The following is a 16661-nucleotide window of genomic DNA, read 5'->3' as shown; positions in this document are numbered from 1 at the left end:
AAGGGAAGGGCAACTGTGATAGATTAGATTATTGCTCCCAATTATTACTGTCTTCTCCTGTCTTGCCACGCCTCCTGTGGGAGGGGAATCCTTCCTTCCCTGCCCATTGGTGTCAGGCTAGGACATGTGACTTGCTTTGGCCAATGGAATGTAAGTGGAAATGACATAAGTTATGTCTGAGCAGACACCTCAAGAGGCATTGTGAGCTTCTGCCTTCCTTCTTTTCCCCTCTCTCATGAGAGTGGCAGGTCTCAGGTGGGGGCTGCTCTTCAACCTGCTTCTCAGAATCAAGAGGAAGTCAGAGGCAGGGCAGGGCATGGCATGTGAATGGGAAATAAGCCTGAGTTGCTAAGGTTTTTTGTTGTTTACAGTGTTCCTATTGTCCTAGCACACCCTTCAAAGCTGACTGACATGTACAGGGGAGAGTAGGGGTGTGAATACCTTCCTCATATAAAGTGGGGGATCAAGAGATGCTGTCTGTAATCAATAGATTAAGAAATAAAGATTACCAAGGTAATCAATAGATGAACTGCAGTAGTGATATGTTGGGACAATGGGACAATAACAATGTCCTGGGTAATGCTGGGAGAAGAGTAGAACCAAGATGGGGGTGATGTAAGTGGCTAACTCTTATGCATCATAAGATTTTCTCTAATAACTCATTCCCGGAACCACACACACTTGCTGAACTTCCCCCCCATCTTTTAAAAATAGCCTCTGTTGATCCTACACCCACTCTGGCCACTGCCCTTCTCCTCCCCCCTTTATAGCTGAGTGCCCTGAACCAGTGGCCTGGGTTTGCTGTCACCAGTCCCTTGAACCTTGCCTCTGCCTCTCACCTAAATGGTACATCAGGATCAGCAAGCACGTCTAGGCTGCTGACTGCTCCAGTGGTCAGTTCTCTGTCTTCATCTTCCTGGACCTCTCAGTAGCAGTGGACATAATTCTCGCTTCCTCCTCCCCGAAATGCTGCCTTCACATGGCTTCTGAAACATCACCCTCTCCTGCTTTTCCTTATGCCTCGTGTTTTCTTTGCTGTTTCCTTTGCTCATCTCATCAACCTCTAAACCTGGCAGTCCCCCAGGGCACTTGCTCTTGATCTTCACTTTGATCTTCATCTCTTTTCCGCCTACACTCACCTCACTCCCCTGATGCTCCGGCTCAGTCTCCGGGCTTGAAATTGCATCCTTATGACGAAGACTCCCAAGTCCACATCTGCAGCTTGGACGCCTCCCTTGAGCTCCAGTGTTATATTCAACCGACTTCTCAGCATCTCCCCTTGGGAACCAAAAGACGCCTTGGAGTTAACTTATCCAAAACCAAACTCCTGCTTTTCTTCTCTGAACCTGCCCCCCCCCCCCACATCTTTCTTCATCACAGCAAATGGTGTTCTTTCAGAAGCTCAGGCCAAACACTGGGACTCATCCTTGACTCCTCTGTTCCTCATACCCTGTTGCCAGGAAATACTCTCGGCTCTACTTTCAAAATCTACTCAGTGTCCGACCACTTCTGAAGCCCCCAGCTTCTCCTGAATGATTTCAGTGGCCACTTAATGGTCTCTTTGTCTTTACTGACATCCCTCATAGTCTCTCAACACGACAACCAGAGTGACCTTTTTCAAACACAAGTGAGTCGGATCATGTCACTTTTGAGCTGGAAACCCTCCACTGGCTCCCATGTCCCTCAGAGTAAAAGCCCAGGTCCTTATCATGACCCACAAAGCCCTAGGCCGGAACTTTCCAGAAGAAATATAACACGAGCCACAGATGTAATCTAAAATTTTCTAGCACTTATATTATAAAAAATAAAAAGAAACAGGTTTATAGTTGTATAGGGTGTCCCAAAATTCACGCAAGATTTGAATTTTGCGTGAGCATTAACAACAACAACAACAACAACAACAAAATAAAAGCCTAATTTTACTTGGTTTATTGAATCAGATTCTAATATCTGTTGCCCTTTGATTTCAATCCCTTCAATTTGATAAGCATGACCAAGTACCAATGATGGCCCAGGAGCAGGGACAATGAAGACCAATGAAGACCACGGCTTTGCATATGTGCCAGCAAAGCCGTGGAGGCCATTTACCCGATGTGCTATTCCATACATAACCCTATACTGGATACTTTATGAATCAATAAAAAATTTACAATTTTTAATTATAAACATGTGTTTTCTATCAAAATACTTCTTGCGTGAATTTTGGGACACCCTATACAAGTAAATAATAAATACTAATACAAGAATAAACTCTGTTTTACTGGTAGGGCTGGTTTCTCCTGAGGGCTCCCGCCTTGGCATGTATATGGCTGTCTTCTCTCTGTGTTTGTCTGTGTCCTAATCTCCAGTTCTTATAAGGACACCAGTCATGCTGGGTTAGGGCCTATGCTGGGTCAGGGCCTATGCATTTAAACTCATTCACCTCCTTAAAGACCTTACCTCCAAATACAGCCACCCTGGGGGTTAGTGACCCTCCACAGCAGGTCCCTCAGCAGACATGCGCTTGCTCCTGCTACGGGCCAGGCCTGGCTCCGCTGAGACAACGTCACGGAAGGCACAGTCCCGCCTCACACGGTCCTGCTTCAGGGAGCTGACCTTCTGTGGGAAGGTGGGTTGTGCTAAGTGCAGACAGCGGTGTGTGCTCTATGGAGGGAAGGAGAACATGGCTGCTGGGCCCATCTCAGGTTCATGGGGTAGAGAGCACGGCTCCTGGGGGAATGAGCAACAGCTGTCCAGAGTGACCCCGAGGGCACCCAGCTAAGTAACATTTCCAGTTCTGTGTCACATTCATGAAGCCACAAGCGTCATGGAAAGTAGGGAGGCCCGGCCAGCGTGGCTCAGTGGCTGAGCATTGACCCATGAACCAAGAGGTCGCAGGTTTGATTCCTGGTCAGGGCATATGCCCAGGTTGTGGGCTTGATCCCCAGCAGGGGGCGTGCAGGGGGCAGCCGATCAATGTTGGTATTTTTCTCTCATTGATGTTTCTATCTCTATCTCTCTCTCAAAATCAATAAAACATATTTAAAAAAAGAAAGAAAGTGGGGTGAACCTCAGAGCTAGTTCTGGTTCTTCAGTAGCATCGAACCTTGGGCAGGTCACTTAACTTCTCCGAGTCAAAATGGAACCAATAATCCCTGCTCAGCCACCTCACAAGAGCATTATGTTCTGTTCATGGTAATGCTCTGTGTGGTCGGGAAGGGTTATCACTACCGATTAACATCAGCAAAATTTCCTTTGTCCCGAGATCATTTCTGGGATTTTCCTCAGAGTGGCACCTGGGCTGGGCTGGGCTGGGCAGGAGACCAAAAGGCACTTCTGCCTTTCCCAGCATCCTGGTCCCCGGCCACGCCCAGAGCCGAGACCGGGCATTCCTGGGCCCGACCAAAGTTCACATGCCTGGCACGCTGAGGGTGAGGGGGGGCAAGCAGGCTCTCCAGGACTTGGTTTACCACACCCAGTGGGAGGTTTGCCATCCTACTCCCCAAACCCTGGGCCTGAGGCATCTGTCCCTGTGTAGGAGGCTGTGGGAGCATCAGACTGGTGAATGAGTATGGGTGTGTGTGTTTGTGTGTGTACATGTGTACACATGTGCATGCACACACACAAATGTCCCTATAGGATTTACCTCTTAGTTATCTCACTATGAAAATTAGAGGACTGCCTGGCTGGTGTGGTTCAGTGGTTGAGTGTAGACCTATGAACCGGGAGGTCACGGTTTGATTTTTGGTCAGGGCACATGCCCGGGTTGCAGGATCAGTCCTCAGTGTGGAGTGTAAGAGGCAGCTGACCGATGATTCTCTCTCATCATTGATGTTTCTCTCCCTCTCCCATATTCCTCTCTCTGAAATCAATAGAAAGTTAGAGGACTGTTCTCAGGTTCATGTTTGAACAGGCCAGCCTCACAAGCCCAGGGAAGAGTTGTTGCAACTTGGGGGTTTACAGTCTTGAGGCCCCATCACCGGGGCAGGGGGGCCGGTCGTGGGAGGATGTGTGTCGTGGCCAGGAGTGTCCTCAGCATGGAGCTTCCCGGGGAGAGCCGGGTGTGGTCTTAAATTACATCGAAGGAGTCATTTTTCTTGAAGGAATCTATGTATATAAAAGCCAAGCAACCGAATGGCGGAATGACCAGAATGACCAGTGGCTATGACAACCGGTGGCTATGATTCCCACTGTGGTGGCCAACTGGCCTGATCAGGGCGTGGCTGGCCAGCCAACCGCCCTCGGCCCCTCCCCCCTGCCAGCCACACTCCCAATTGGCCCCCACCCCCCCATCAGGGGTGGGCGGCCGGACCCCATCCGTGCACTAATTCATGCACCGGCCTTCTAGTAAAATGACATGAGACCAGGGCTGTGCTGGAACCTGGAGCGTGTGGGGGCCATGGCCAGGGTCCCCTGGGTGCCCAGCACTTGGTAGACCTGGGTCTTTGTTAACTGAGAATTTTGACCCCGAGAACAATTTGGTATTTGTGGAGAAGAGCCTGCCCTAAAACCTCGACAAAGAAAATGGTCCACCAGCCTGGCCACGGTGGCTCAGGGGCTCAGCGGCGACCTATGAACCAGGAGGTCATGATTCGATTCTGGTCAGGGCATATGTCCAGGTTGCAGGCTTGATCCCCAATCATGCAGGAGGCAGCCAATCAATGATGCTCTCTTGTCACTGATATTTCTTGTGGGGCGCGGTTACGGTGTTTTGGCCAGGTTCAAGCCTCGGACTAATGAAAGGACAGGGTCCTCTCATTGCCACATGCAAGTCCCAGCTGAAGGGCAGAGCCCTCCCAGCACAATTATAGCCAACGGCTGTGGTTGTAAGCTTGAACCTATGGTCCAAACACGTAGCCCCACGTGTCTTGTGATAGAGTTCGGGTGCATGTAGTTGAGTGAGGTTGAAACTCACGAGAATGCTGCTATAAAATAAAGACACGACTTGTGGGCGCTGTCTCCTCATCAGGGAGCAGCGTCCCACCGAGACCCAGGTTTCATTCTTTCATTCTCTTGTCTGTCTTTTCTCAATCCTTTCACCCCCCCCCCCCCCCGCCCACTCAGGGTCACTGAACCAGGCTGAGCTGGCATGGCACATAAGGTGCCCTGGGGCTGAGTATGCCATGGCCATGCCGGCTCCCCACAGTTTCTGACTCTCTCCCCTTCTCCCTTGCTCTCTGAAATCAATTTTTTTAAAAAGGTCCACCTTTCTGAGGGCCGGGCAGCTTTAGGGTCTCTCCAATGTCTTCATTTTAGAGAAGAGAGGGCTCCCCTGGTACCCAAGGCTCTTAAATTTCATCATCACCTGCCCCAGCCCGAAGCCTCCTGCCACCGCAGCGTCTGGCTGGTGCTGGGTGGTTTATGGCTCTTTGTTGAATGGAGTGAGCGCACTGGCCTTTAATACAGATCTGGTGAGGGCTGCGGAGGAGGACCCATTCAGACCCCAGCACTGGACAGACACCTTCTCACCGCCCAGCCTTTTCCTACTAACAACGTTATTGAGATGTATTTTCATATCATCAAGTCGCTTTTTCAAGGCACAGCAAGGTCTTCCCCTGCCCTGCCTTCCGATCTCACTATTCCACCATTTTCTGAGCCTCGGAAGCTTTAGGTGAGTGACAGAGCACCTTCCGGCAGGAGCTGTGAGAGGAGTGACTGCTGGGAGCCTTCGGGGCGCCTTCCCGGGTGCTGCCTGTGCAGGAATCCTCGCCCCACGTGAGTGCCGCAGATGGGCCAGACACAAGCAGCCTGGAGGCTTCCGGAACAAACACTGTTTGGGAGGTTGTCATATTTTATTTTCTGTTTTGTTTTGAAAAGAAGCATTTCACCAAGAAGGCAAACTTCCTCAACGGAAACGGAATAGCATGGCGCCAGGAGCATGACTTGCGACGTGGGCCATCTCCCAGGAGGAGACAGATGGGCACGGGCCCTGGCGGTGGGTGTTGCCTGGTTCCAAGAGGGTCGCCCTGAGGCCACGCGGCAGAGGGGAGCGCCAACCGCCGATCAGAGGGACCTGGGTCCTGGGTCTCAGCTCAGGGCGGCTCTGGTCTTGCCACGTTAATACATTTCTGTGTTAACAGATTAAGCACATCCCTGCTCGTGGCTCAGCTCTGACCATTTTATTCCTCTGCTCTGGAATCTTCAGCTCCTGGTCCCGGAGCTCAGGTCATCCCACCCAGGCCCGCATGGACCCATGAGCTTCACCTGCTCGTTGCCTCCCTTTGTGTAGTTGAGCTGGGCCACTGCCTTTCACAGATGCTGCCCAGGGGTTCTGCTCCCGCCTGGACCTCCCTCCCCACCATCATGTCCAAACCCCACAGCCATCGAGGTGCCTCTCCGGTGCCCCTCCAAGCCCATCTTGATCACTCCCGTGCGGCGAGCTCCTCCTTCCTGGGCCTCTCAAGCCGCGTAGGACACTTCTCTTGTCCTTCTTCAGTCTGGTCCTTAAGTTCTGGCTCTTCTGTTATTGTCTTAATCTTCTTATTCTTGAATCCTCTCCTGGAGGGCGGGGGCTACGCTTTCCTCACCTTCTGTGCTCCCAGCACCGAACACCTTTGCGTAGGTGTTGATGGAAGTGAGGCCGCGCATGCGCACTGCCTGCTGGTGGTGGAGCCAAGAGCAGGGCCTGGCTCCTTTAAGCTAGTGAGCCCTTGTCGCCGGGACACGGGTTCTCCTGTCACCTCTCAGCATCCCTAGCTCAGAGGGGCACAGGGACGGAGTCCTCAGGGCGGCAGGCAGGTGGGCGGGGGGAGGTTGTACACAGCCTGTGTGTCTCTGAGGAGTCCTTGGTGGTCTGGTCACTCAAGGGGGGACGTGGGCAGAGGAGGGGTGTTGGCTGCCCCATCACAGAGGCACGGGGCCTGCTCTCTGGGGGTGGGTGGGGGTGGGTTGGGGGCAGTCACACTGAGAAGAGCCAGGCACCATCCGTCTTTTTGAGTTGTATCGCTAATGACACATAAGTGGGGGTGGAAATGTTCAAGCTTAGCAAACTGCTGTAATAAAGATTGGTTTGGTCAATAACCATCAAATTAAATCTAGGGGGAAATTTTGATGAGGAGCAGGATATTAGCATGAGCTTACAGTGTCCCTCTGCAGAACGCTTATAACTTTCAGGGAGAAAAATCCTGCCGTGAGGAAGCCAGATAGCAGCGTGCCTGGTGAAAAAACAGCAACCTTACCTGGACCCCCAAACACTGTGCTAGGCGAAGGCAGCCAGTCACAAAGGACAGCGTGTCCCCATCTTGCGCGGTGCCACTGCTATGAAATGTCCAGGACCAGCCCATCTGTAGAGGCAGCAGTAATTGTCCGGGGAAGACGGGGGCGGGTGGAGGACTAGACAGTGATGCTGACGGAAGCGATGAAAATGATCTAACATTGATTATGGTCATGGTTACATAACTCTGACTATACCGAAGCCACTGAATTATTAAGGGTGGATGTTACATTCTGTGAATTCTATCTCAAACCTGTTAAAAATGAGCATCAGTGAGGAGGGACAGACAGACAGCACATGCCCTGATGTGACGTCCTGTGAGGGACCAGCATCACTTCTGCGGAATTCTGGCTGGGAGTGCAAATCCTGAACTGAGTCATGAGGAGATATCAGAAAAGCCCACATAAGGACTTTCTACGAAGTACCTGGCCTGTGTTCTCCAAAAATATCAGTGTCACAAAAGATTGAAAAAAGACTAAAAACATGACAACTAAATGCAAAGGATGATCTTGGATTATATCCAGTACTAGAGAAAAAATGAATACCAATAAGGACATTAGTAAGATGATTGAAAAAATTGGAATATAGACTGTAGGTTAGATAAAATATTATATTCACCTGGCTGGTGTGGCTCAGTGGTTGAGCATTGACCTAAGAACCAGGAGGTCACAGATCAATTCCCAGTCAGGGCACATGCCTGGATTGTGGGCTCATTCCCCAGTGGCGGGTGTTCAGGAGGCAGCTGATAGATGATTCTCTCATCATTGATGTTCCTATCTCTCCCTCTCCCTTCCTTCCTGAAATCAATAAAAATATATTTAAAAATATATCCATATCACATTTCCCGAAATTGACATCCATAATATGAATATGTAAGAGAATACATACCTTTGTTCTTTGATAAAATATCATATGGTTAGAAGCCAAACATACTGAAATATTAAGGAATAAAGGCCTATGATATATTCAGCCTACTCACAAGTGGTTTAGAAAAATAATAATATGAAGAAAGCAAGAGAGAGAAGGATAAAACAAATGTAAAATGTTAGAAATTGGCAATCTAGGTAAAGGGAGGATGGGAGTTCTCTGTATTATTCTTGAAACTTCTCTGTAAGTTTGAAAGTATTTTAAAACAGAGAGTGAAAATATCATATGGTTAGAAGCCAAACATACTCATACAGTTCACAGCAATTGCACCGAAATCCAAATTACTGGGCCTGACGTTAGTCACATCCTTTCTCATCACTGAAGGCCTCTCTCCCAGCTCTAACTCACTCAGGGCCACCTGGAGCCACAGGAAGGAAGTCAAGGTACAGGTGGCGTTGGCTCGCAGATCCCAGACCCTCCAGAGAGGTTGCCCAGGGATCCCTGCTGTTAAAAGCCCATGGTCGCACCAACGCTCATCGCAGCCTTTGGGTGTCAGCTGTCCCTCGACTCCACAGTGCAGGCTCGATTATTACGAAAGTGAGTTTCCCAGAAAGCTGGGGCCAGTGCCCACAGCTAGGTTCCTGGCAGGGGCTGGTTGGAACTGAACGGGCTGCATTGGTAGCCGTCCTTGGGGGCCGACCAGGAATGTAAATGCTTCGGCCAGAGCTGGACCAGATCCCAGTGCTACAGAGCTATTTGGAGAATTCTTTCTCTTCTTGGTCATTCCTCTTTTTGACATGTCAGGATGGAGTCCAAGAAGCATTCATGGACCTCAAACCAACAGCCAGTGACCTCGCCATCCCAGGAAGGCATGGCCTCGCTGCCTCTGAACCTTGGCTACTCTGAGGGGTCATGTGAGCTGAACACACAACTGGAATCTTTCTGTGACCTGACTCAGAAGGGAACAAACAAAAACATTACCCTCTTAGGCCCAAATAAGTGGGGTTTTAAGGCTGAAGAAAGAAAGGGGGGCAGCAGAGGATGCACCGAACCATGCAGGTTGGGCTTGACCGGAAGTGTTGGCTGGTCTTGGGCTTCAGTGCCGAGGCCAGACTCTGAGTCTAATACATCCTGAGAAGAGGGCCTTGGGAAGTGATCGGGGCGAAAGGAAAGCCAAGCCAAGCCACAGCTTTGGTCAGATACCTGATTGCTTGGGCCCACTCTTGGGCAAGACTGCTGTGCGTTTTACTCCCCCTATAGCTTCTCACCTAAGCCCGGTGCAGCCGGTGTCGCGGAATGTTCTTGATCTCCTGGTGCAGGTTTAGAGCTGGGTCTGCCCTGTGTCAGGATGCTTGGCGATCGACCGAAGCACAGTCCAGGGGTCGGGGGAGCATTGATGTCTCCCCAGTGCTGTTTGGAGAGACATCATTTCATATTCTGCGTGGGGTTCCCCACCCACCACGCCCAGACAACAGGGGATCGGCACAACCACCAATCATGAGGGGAAACACACTTGATTCTTTTTAATTTTTACAATATATTTTATCGATTTTACAGGGAAGAAGGGAGAGGAATAGAGAGTTAGAAACACCGATGAGAGAGAAACATGTATCAGCTGCCTCCTGCACACCTCCCACTGGGGATGGAGCCCACAACCAAAGTACATGCCCTGGACCAGAATCGAACCCAGGACCCCTCAGTCTCCGGGCCAACGCTCTATACACTGAGCCAAACTGGTCAGGGCCACACTTGATTCTTAACATAAGTCTGAAGACAATACCAGCTAGGGGGTAAGGGGTGCAATGATGAAATCAAGATGCATTGAAATCAAGTGTCTCCTCTTTTGGGTTATCTGGTCTACCTACCAGTCTAATTTTGGATTTTCGTTCATCATGTGGGTTAGTCTTACCTCTTCAACTACACCTTCTCTGTGTCTCCCCCTAGTGTGTGGGCCAGTGCAGAGCACTCAGCAGGACCCCAGGAAACTGCTGACTAAGAGAGAGTGCGCTGGGGAGGAGAGCGGGCTCTGCCGGGCTGGGGCTGCGGGCTGTGGCCAGTCCCCGGCTTCTCATTCCCGCGCTGTCCTCACGGCACCCTTGGCTCAGTGGCGCTCTCTGTCTCTGTCCGAGCTCCACTTTGTACCCACCTGGAGCCCGGGTGGTTATCGTTCCTGCCTCCGGGTTTGAGCGGATGTTGTAAAAGCAACAGGATTCTATGTACCGTGTGCCTTTAAGTCAGGAAGTGAACGGGAGCTCTGCTCCAAGCTGAGCTCATGCTCTCAGGTCTGAAGGAGGGAGACCTGTGCTTGCAGAGGTGGCAGGAGAGGAAGCCTTCGCCCCCGTTGCTCCCCGCCCTCCTCCATCCATTCTCCACCCGCCCTGGCCTGCCTCACCTGCTCCCCGTGTGCTGACCAGTGGGAGGCACAGGCCGGGATGGAAGAAGGGAGGAGAGAGGTTGGGTGTTGGCTCCTCCAGCCCTGACCACGACCATGGCCTCCGTCCTGCAGTCCTCCCTCCACCCCAGCCCTCTCCAGACTAAGACAGTGTACCCTTCCCTCTCCCTTCCCCTTCAGGCCCAGGGGTGGAAATGGCCTCCGCTGCTTCTAATCCTCAGCATCTCATCTCCCGTGGCCTCCCTGGTCCCTCCTGGGCCTCTGTGAATAGTCCCTTCAGCAGGCCCGGGCCTCAGGCCTCTGTTTCCTGCAGGGACGCCCACTGGCACAGAGATGTTTGTTTCTGGCGCCCTAACTGGGCGTGGGACCCTGACCACCCCCTGGAAGCACTGTTGCCTCCCACCCCCACCCCATGCCCCCCTAGTTTTCCTAAAGAGGTTGGTTTCTAACGTCTTCCTCCTGGAAGCTCTGGAACAGCCAGCACAGGAGCCAGAGCGCCTGCCGGCTGCCGAGCGTGGGCGTCCAGCTTCCAAATGGCTCTCCTCGTGAGATGCCACGCTCCCACCGAGGGGGCCGGGGCGGGGGCTGCAGGCATGCTGAGCTCCAAGGGCCCCAACGGCAACTCTTCCTCCTGCGACTTCCTTTATGGGTTTCCATGTTCTTGCTTAACGCAGGCACCAGCCTCAGCCCCTCCCTGGGCAGCTCTGGCCCCTGTGCTTGGCCCAGAGATCTCGCATCTGCCCACCTGCCCCGCACACTCCCCAGCCCTGACCACGGGAAGCCCAGATCCCCGGCAGCTTTGTGGCCCCAGGAGCCACTGCCCTCCTTCACCCCGGAGCCCTGTCTTTTCTTACCTGCTCATGGCTCAGTCCACCTGTCCCCTTCCCCTCACGTGCGTCCACAGACCGGCCGAGCTTCTAGGCCCAGCTTGCCATTCTCAAGCGACTACGGGATATGTTTCCATCTTCCTGGTCATTTTGGAAGATGGAACACCTGCCGGCCTGTGTCCTCCTTACTCTTCCTGCGCTGAAAGGACATTGAAAGCAAACCCCCATCCCAGTCCCGGCACTTGCCACTCCCTAGGACCCACCATTTTGCTCTTTGTCCTTCATTTCCTTCTGCTCCCCCCCCCCCCCCCCCCCCATGACAGTGATGGCGAACCTTTTGAGCTCGGCGTGTCAGCATTTTGAAAAACCCTAACTTAACTCTGGTGCCATGTCACATATAGAAATTTTTTGATATTTGCAACCATAGTAAAACAAAGACTTATATTTTTGATATTTATTTTATATATTTAACTGCCATTTAACAAAGAAAAATCAATCAAAAAAATGAGTTCACGTGTCACCTCTGACACGCGTGTCATAGGTTCGCCATCACTGCTCTATGAAGATGGAGACCAGCTAGAGAATAAAACGGTCTATTCACAGTTTGATCTTCTTCCACTCGCAACAAGACCCTCGCTGTTTGAGTTGGAAAAGCCCCAATGACTTCTTGTTGTGAGAAGAGTCATCAAAATACGCCCAGTGCGTTTCGTCTTTACGAAAGACGCCAACCATCAGTGCAGCATCGACGCCAAAGGACCCCCTTTGGTGCCATCCCGGCGACACTTTGAGAAGCGCACACGTTCCAGCTGGACAGGCCGCGCCCGGCCGCCCCTCCTGTGGGATTTGTGCGCAGCCTCTGAGACGCGGGTTTTGTGAGTAGAGAGCCCGCGGGGCTAAGTCACAGCGGCAGGAGCTGATGCAGCTGCTGAAGCCTGAGTTAACCATGGGGTTGTCCGCAGTGGGGAAGGCAGTCACGCCAGGGATGAGGGCTAGAAAGGACGGGATCAGTGTGTCAGCAAGGCAGGTCTCTACACAGTCCTCTCACCAGAAGGGCTTGGTGTCGTTTTCCAGAATAGATCTAAAGTGCAACCTCTTTTTAGGAAAAGAAACCAGAGTCACACTTCACTTTCCCAGATTCAGCCCTCGGTCCCGTGAAGCCAGGGCCAGGGCCCTTGTCCCTGACTTCGGCCGTCGCCTCACGAAGCTCACTCGGTGTTTGTTGCCACCCGTATGCTCACTAATGCCCAGAAGGAAACAGATTTTAGGTTTTTCTAAGTGGGTTCTGGCAATTTGCTATTTTAAAAATACTTGTGAGACCTTTACAGTTGCCATGGTGATGTAATTTCCATAAACATGATATTTGTGGGGATTTTCGCACATTAAAGGCTGGGGTTGATACGCCGAGTTGGGGGGGGAAGTAGGTGGTGAATTTGGCAGCCGGCCCATTGCTGCTTCCCTCGCAGGCTGCAAATCTGGTTCCGAGAGCGCGTGTTTATGGAGAGAACAGGCTCCAAACAGCACAGTGGGCACGAGAGGCTGCTGGGAAGACCTGGGGGGGAGAGGCCGGCTGCTCCCTGGACGAGGCCACCGGGTGCTGGGCCCTGGGTGCCCCCGCTGCTGCTCGGTGGTCCTGCCCAGGCCAGGTGACCGGCAGTCTCTCCCCAAACCTCGGCTGCACAGAGCCTGCGAGGACGGACACCCTGGAGCTGCCCGAGGGACGTAGGAGCCGGAGGGCTCCTTTCTCCTGTGCAGATTCGTCAGGAAAAACCCCCCTTTCATGCATGACACGCTGAGACGCTGAACGCCCGCGACGGGAAATGGCAGGAGGTAAAAGCAGAGCGGTATCAGCCACAAAGGAAAGATGGGGAGAAGCAGACAGCTGTACAGCCGCCCTGAGTGCCGGTGGTGGAGTAAGAGCAGCTTTAATTAGAGAAAGAGGCAGACGGTCCCGAGGGCACCCGGCTTCCCCTTATCAGAGACGCTGGGTGGCTGTTGGGGCTCCGCGGGCTTCCCTGAGCTCCCTGTTACCCTTCATCCCCCAGCAAACGGAACATACGAAGGGGTCAGGGGAGACGCAGAACAAACAGAGTTTTCTAATAACGAAAAGCGTTTTGGAAGAGAAATGACCGTAAAAGGAGTTAAAGGCGGGAGTGCCGGCGCGAGAGAATCCCACCAGGGCTCGCTGGCGTGTAATTGGACACCTGGGCGCAGCGCGGGGTTTGCATCATGCAGAATTGTGAGTCAGGAGTAATAATTACTAGAAAGCCATTGTGTGGACTGTCACAACGTGTGCGGCGCCGGAAATTTGAACAGGGCCCCTGAGGAGGACGTGTCCGACTTCCTGCCTGAGGAGTGCTCCTCACTGCTCCCTGACAGTCACACTGCGATGCCCAGGAGAGGCTGTGTGTGCACACCTGGTGCCTTGCATGTGTGTGCACACCTGTGAGCCTGCACACCAGTGTGCACACATGTGTGAGCCTGCATGTCTGGTGTGCATGTGTACACGTGAACCTGCACACTCACATGTACATGCATGTGTCAATGTGTATATCTGTTGTGTGTACACACGTGAGCCTGCATACATGTGTGCACCTGCACACCTGGTGTCTTGCATGTCTGCACACATGTGAGTCTGCATGTCTATCGTGTGCATGTACATGTGAATCTGCATACTTGTGTGCGAACATGTACACCTGTTGTGTGTACACACATGAGCCTGCATACACATGTATGCATACAGGTGTGAGTCTGCATACCTAGTGCATGTGTACGTGTGAGCCTGCACGGTCAGTGCCCAAATGTGCACAGGACAAGGGTTCGTGCAGAGGCTTGCACACGTCTGAAAGGCGAGAGCACCAGCCCACGCTGACGGTCTCGCCCTCACGCGGGAAAAGGCCAGGGGACTGTCTAGTCTGCAGGCTCTGGCGACAGCAGCCACTGCTGCCGCTGCCACCCTGTGATTTAACTGTGTTTATTGAAAAACAGAGAGCGATGAGCGAGAGATGTTTCAGGACGTTTTGTGCTTCTAGAGTCGTGAGGCTCCGGTAAGGCTCATTCCAGGGCGAGCAGGCCGAGGCCTGAGGCTGCGGGTGGAAGGCGGCCGCTCTGCCACTGGGCTTCCCCGCCTGGGACACGGATGAGACGCCGTCAGCCTGGGGGGGAGCCCGTCTAGGACAGGCGCCAGCCTCAGGGACGCCGTCCAGCTGCTCGGAGGGCGGCCAGGCATTGACTTTGGCCTGAAATGTCCCGAGGAGCGTGACGTGGAAAGGCCTGAGGTGGCTCACCGCCCCGTCCCGAGTGGGAACCTCAGTGCCTGCAGCCGGCCCGGCCTCCTCCCTTAACACACATTTCACTTAAAACTGAAAAAGCCCCAGTAGCCGGCAGCTTGGCGGGACTGGGCAGCAGGGAGGAGGCAGCAGCCAGGCCCCCCTGCAGCCACTGCCCTGCTCTGGGCAGGAGCAGTGTCCTTCGATGGGGGCTCTGCCCTGGGGCCAGGCACCGATGCTGGGGAGCTGTGCCCTGGGGGTCGCCTCCTGGGATGCTCCCCCCACTCCAGGGTCAGGAAGGCCAGGCCGGCCCTTGCTCCCCTGCCAAGAATGAGAAGATTGCGTTCTCTGGGAGGGAGAAGCAGAAGCAGAATCACCTGCCGCCCTGCCCAGAGGCGGGGCTTGGGGGGAGACAGCCCCCGTGGGTGCAGAGCAAAGGGCATTTGGGGATGTGGAGCCAGGGGCCCAGGCTTCGTTTATTTATTTTTGGGGTGCTTCCCTAAACGCCGGGACCTTTTCCTGGGTGTAACTCCCTTATTTTGCTGAGGGTCTAGATCAGCCGTGGGCAAACTACGGCCCGCGGGCCGAATCCGGCCCGTTTGAAATGAATAAAACTAAAAAAAAAAAAAGACCATACCCTTTTATGTAATGATGTTTACTTTGAATTTATATTAGTTCACACAAACACTCCATCCATGCTTTTGTTCCGGCCCTCCGGTCCAGTTTAAGAACCCATTGTGGCCCTCGAGTCAAAAAGTTTGCCCACCCCTGGTCTAGATCCCACTCTGCTACTGGATAACTGTGTGACCTTGAGCCAGTTAACCAACCTCTCTGTGCCTCTGTTTCTTTATTGGCAAATGGGGATAATAATAGTACCCAGTTCGTAGGATTCTTTTGAAGGTGAAATGAGCAATTACACGTTAAGTGCCTAAAATAGTGCTCGGAACATGTTAGGATTACAACTTATTCCCTAGTTCTGAAGGATACCTGTATTTAAATCCCCCTCCCCCCGCTCCCCGACACACACACCCCAGCTTCTGGTAACTAGGAGTTTGGCCTTTTTTTTTTTCTTCAAAGATTCCACATGTAAGTGAGATTATTTCTCTTTCCGTGTCTTACTTCACTGAGCATTATAGCCTCAGGTTTCATGCATGTTGTCACAAATGGCAGGATTTTCCCCCTTTTAGAGGCTGAACTACACAGATACAGATATGTCATATTTTAAAGTCCATTCATTCATTCAGGTTGTTTCCATGTCGTGACTATAATGCTGCAGTGAACAAGGGAGAGCAGCTGTCTCTTCCAGACAGGGGTTTGGTTTCCTTCGGGCGTATCCCAGACGTGGGTTATGGATCATGTGGTGGCTCTAGTTTTAACTTTGGGGGAAACCCCATGCTGCTTTGCATAATGGCTGCACCGACTTCCACCCCCACCTGCAGTGCTCGAGGGGTCCTTCCTGCCACCCTGACCCCCACTCGTCAGTTCCTGTCTTCCTGCTGACAGCCATCCACAGGTGTGCGGTGACATCTCCTGTGGTTTGGGTTCGCACTCCCTGCCATGAGCGATGCTGAGCTTCCTTCACGGCCCTGTCCCGTCCGCGTCTCCTTTAGAGAAATGTCTGCTCAGCTCCTCTGCTCACTTTTGTGTTAATCCTCACCTGAGGGTATTTTTCCATTGATTTTTAGAGAGAGTGGAAGGGAAGGAGGAGAGGGAGGGGAGGGTGGGAGGGAGAGAAGGAGGAAGGAAGGAAACTTGCATTTTCTAAAAAGAGAGAGAAAGAGAGAGAGAGAAAGAGAGAGAGAGATCGATGTAAGAGAGACATACCAATTGGTTGCCTCCCGCACGCAACCAGTTCAGGGATCAAGCCTGCAACCCAGGCATGTGCCCTTGACCGGGAATCAAACCCACGACCCTTTGGTCTGTGAGCCGATGTCCTAACCCCTGAGCCAAACTGGCTAGGGCTCATTTTTTAATTGTTTAAAATTAAATGTCATTATTATCATCCTTGGAACTGGGACTGGGGTGAAGCCGGCCCTCCCAAGCGACTGGTAGGTCTGAGAGGAGGCATGCGGTTGAGCCCGCGGGCAGACCGTGGCCCGTGGGCAGGACTGGGCCGC

At 52.6% G+C, this 16661-nt stretch overlaps 1 protein-coding gene across 1 annotated transcript in view; it reads left to right on the top strand.

The window, feature by feature from the left end:
* The first annotated feature begins 13475 nt into the window (after positions 1-13475).
* Positions 13476-16661, top strand: part of LOC102243234 (chromosome unknown open reading frame, human C1orf95) — a 25731-nt gene continuing 22545 nt past the window's right edge. The window contains exon 1 of the mRNA XM_005880141.2: positions 13476-13514. Within this exon, the coding sequence (XP_005880203.2) occupies positions 13505-13514 (10 nt within the window). The 5' untranslated portion in view covers positions 13476-13504. The remainder of the gene's footprint in view (positions 13515-16661) is intronic.

This window comes from Myotis brandtii, unplaced genomic scaffold, assembly GCF_000412655.1.
Source record: "Myotis brandtii unplaced genomic scaffold, ASM41265v1 scaffold627, whole genome shotgun sequence".
Taxonomy (NCBI): domain Eukaryota; kingdom Metazoa; phylum Chordata; class Mammalia; order Chiroptera; family Vespertilionidae; genus Myotis; species Myotis brandtii.
The sequence above is the reverse complement of the archived record's forward strand: the minus strand, read 5'-3'. Positions and strand labels throughout refer to the sequence as shown.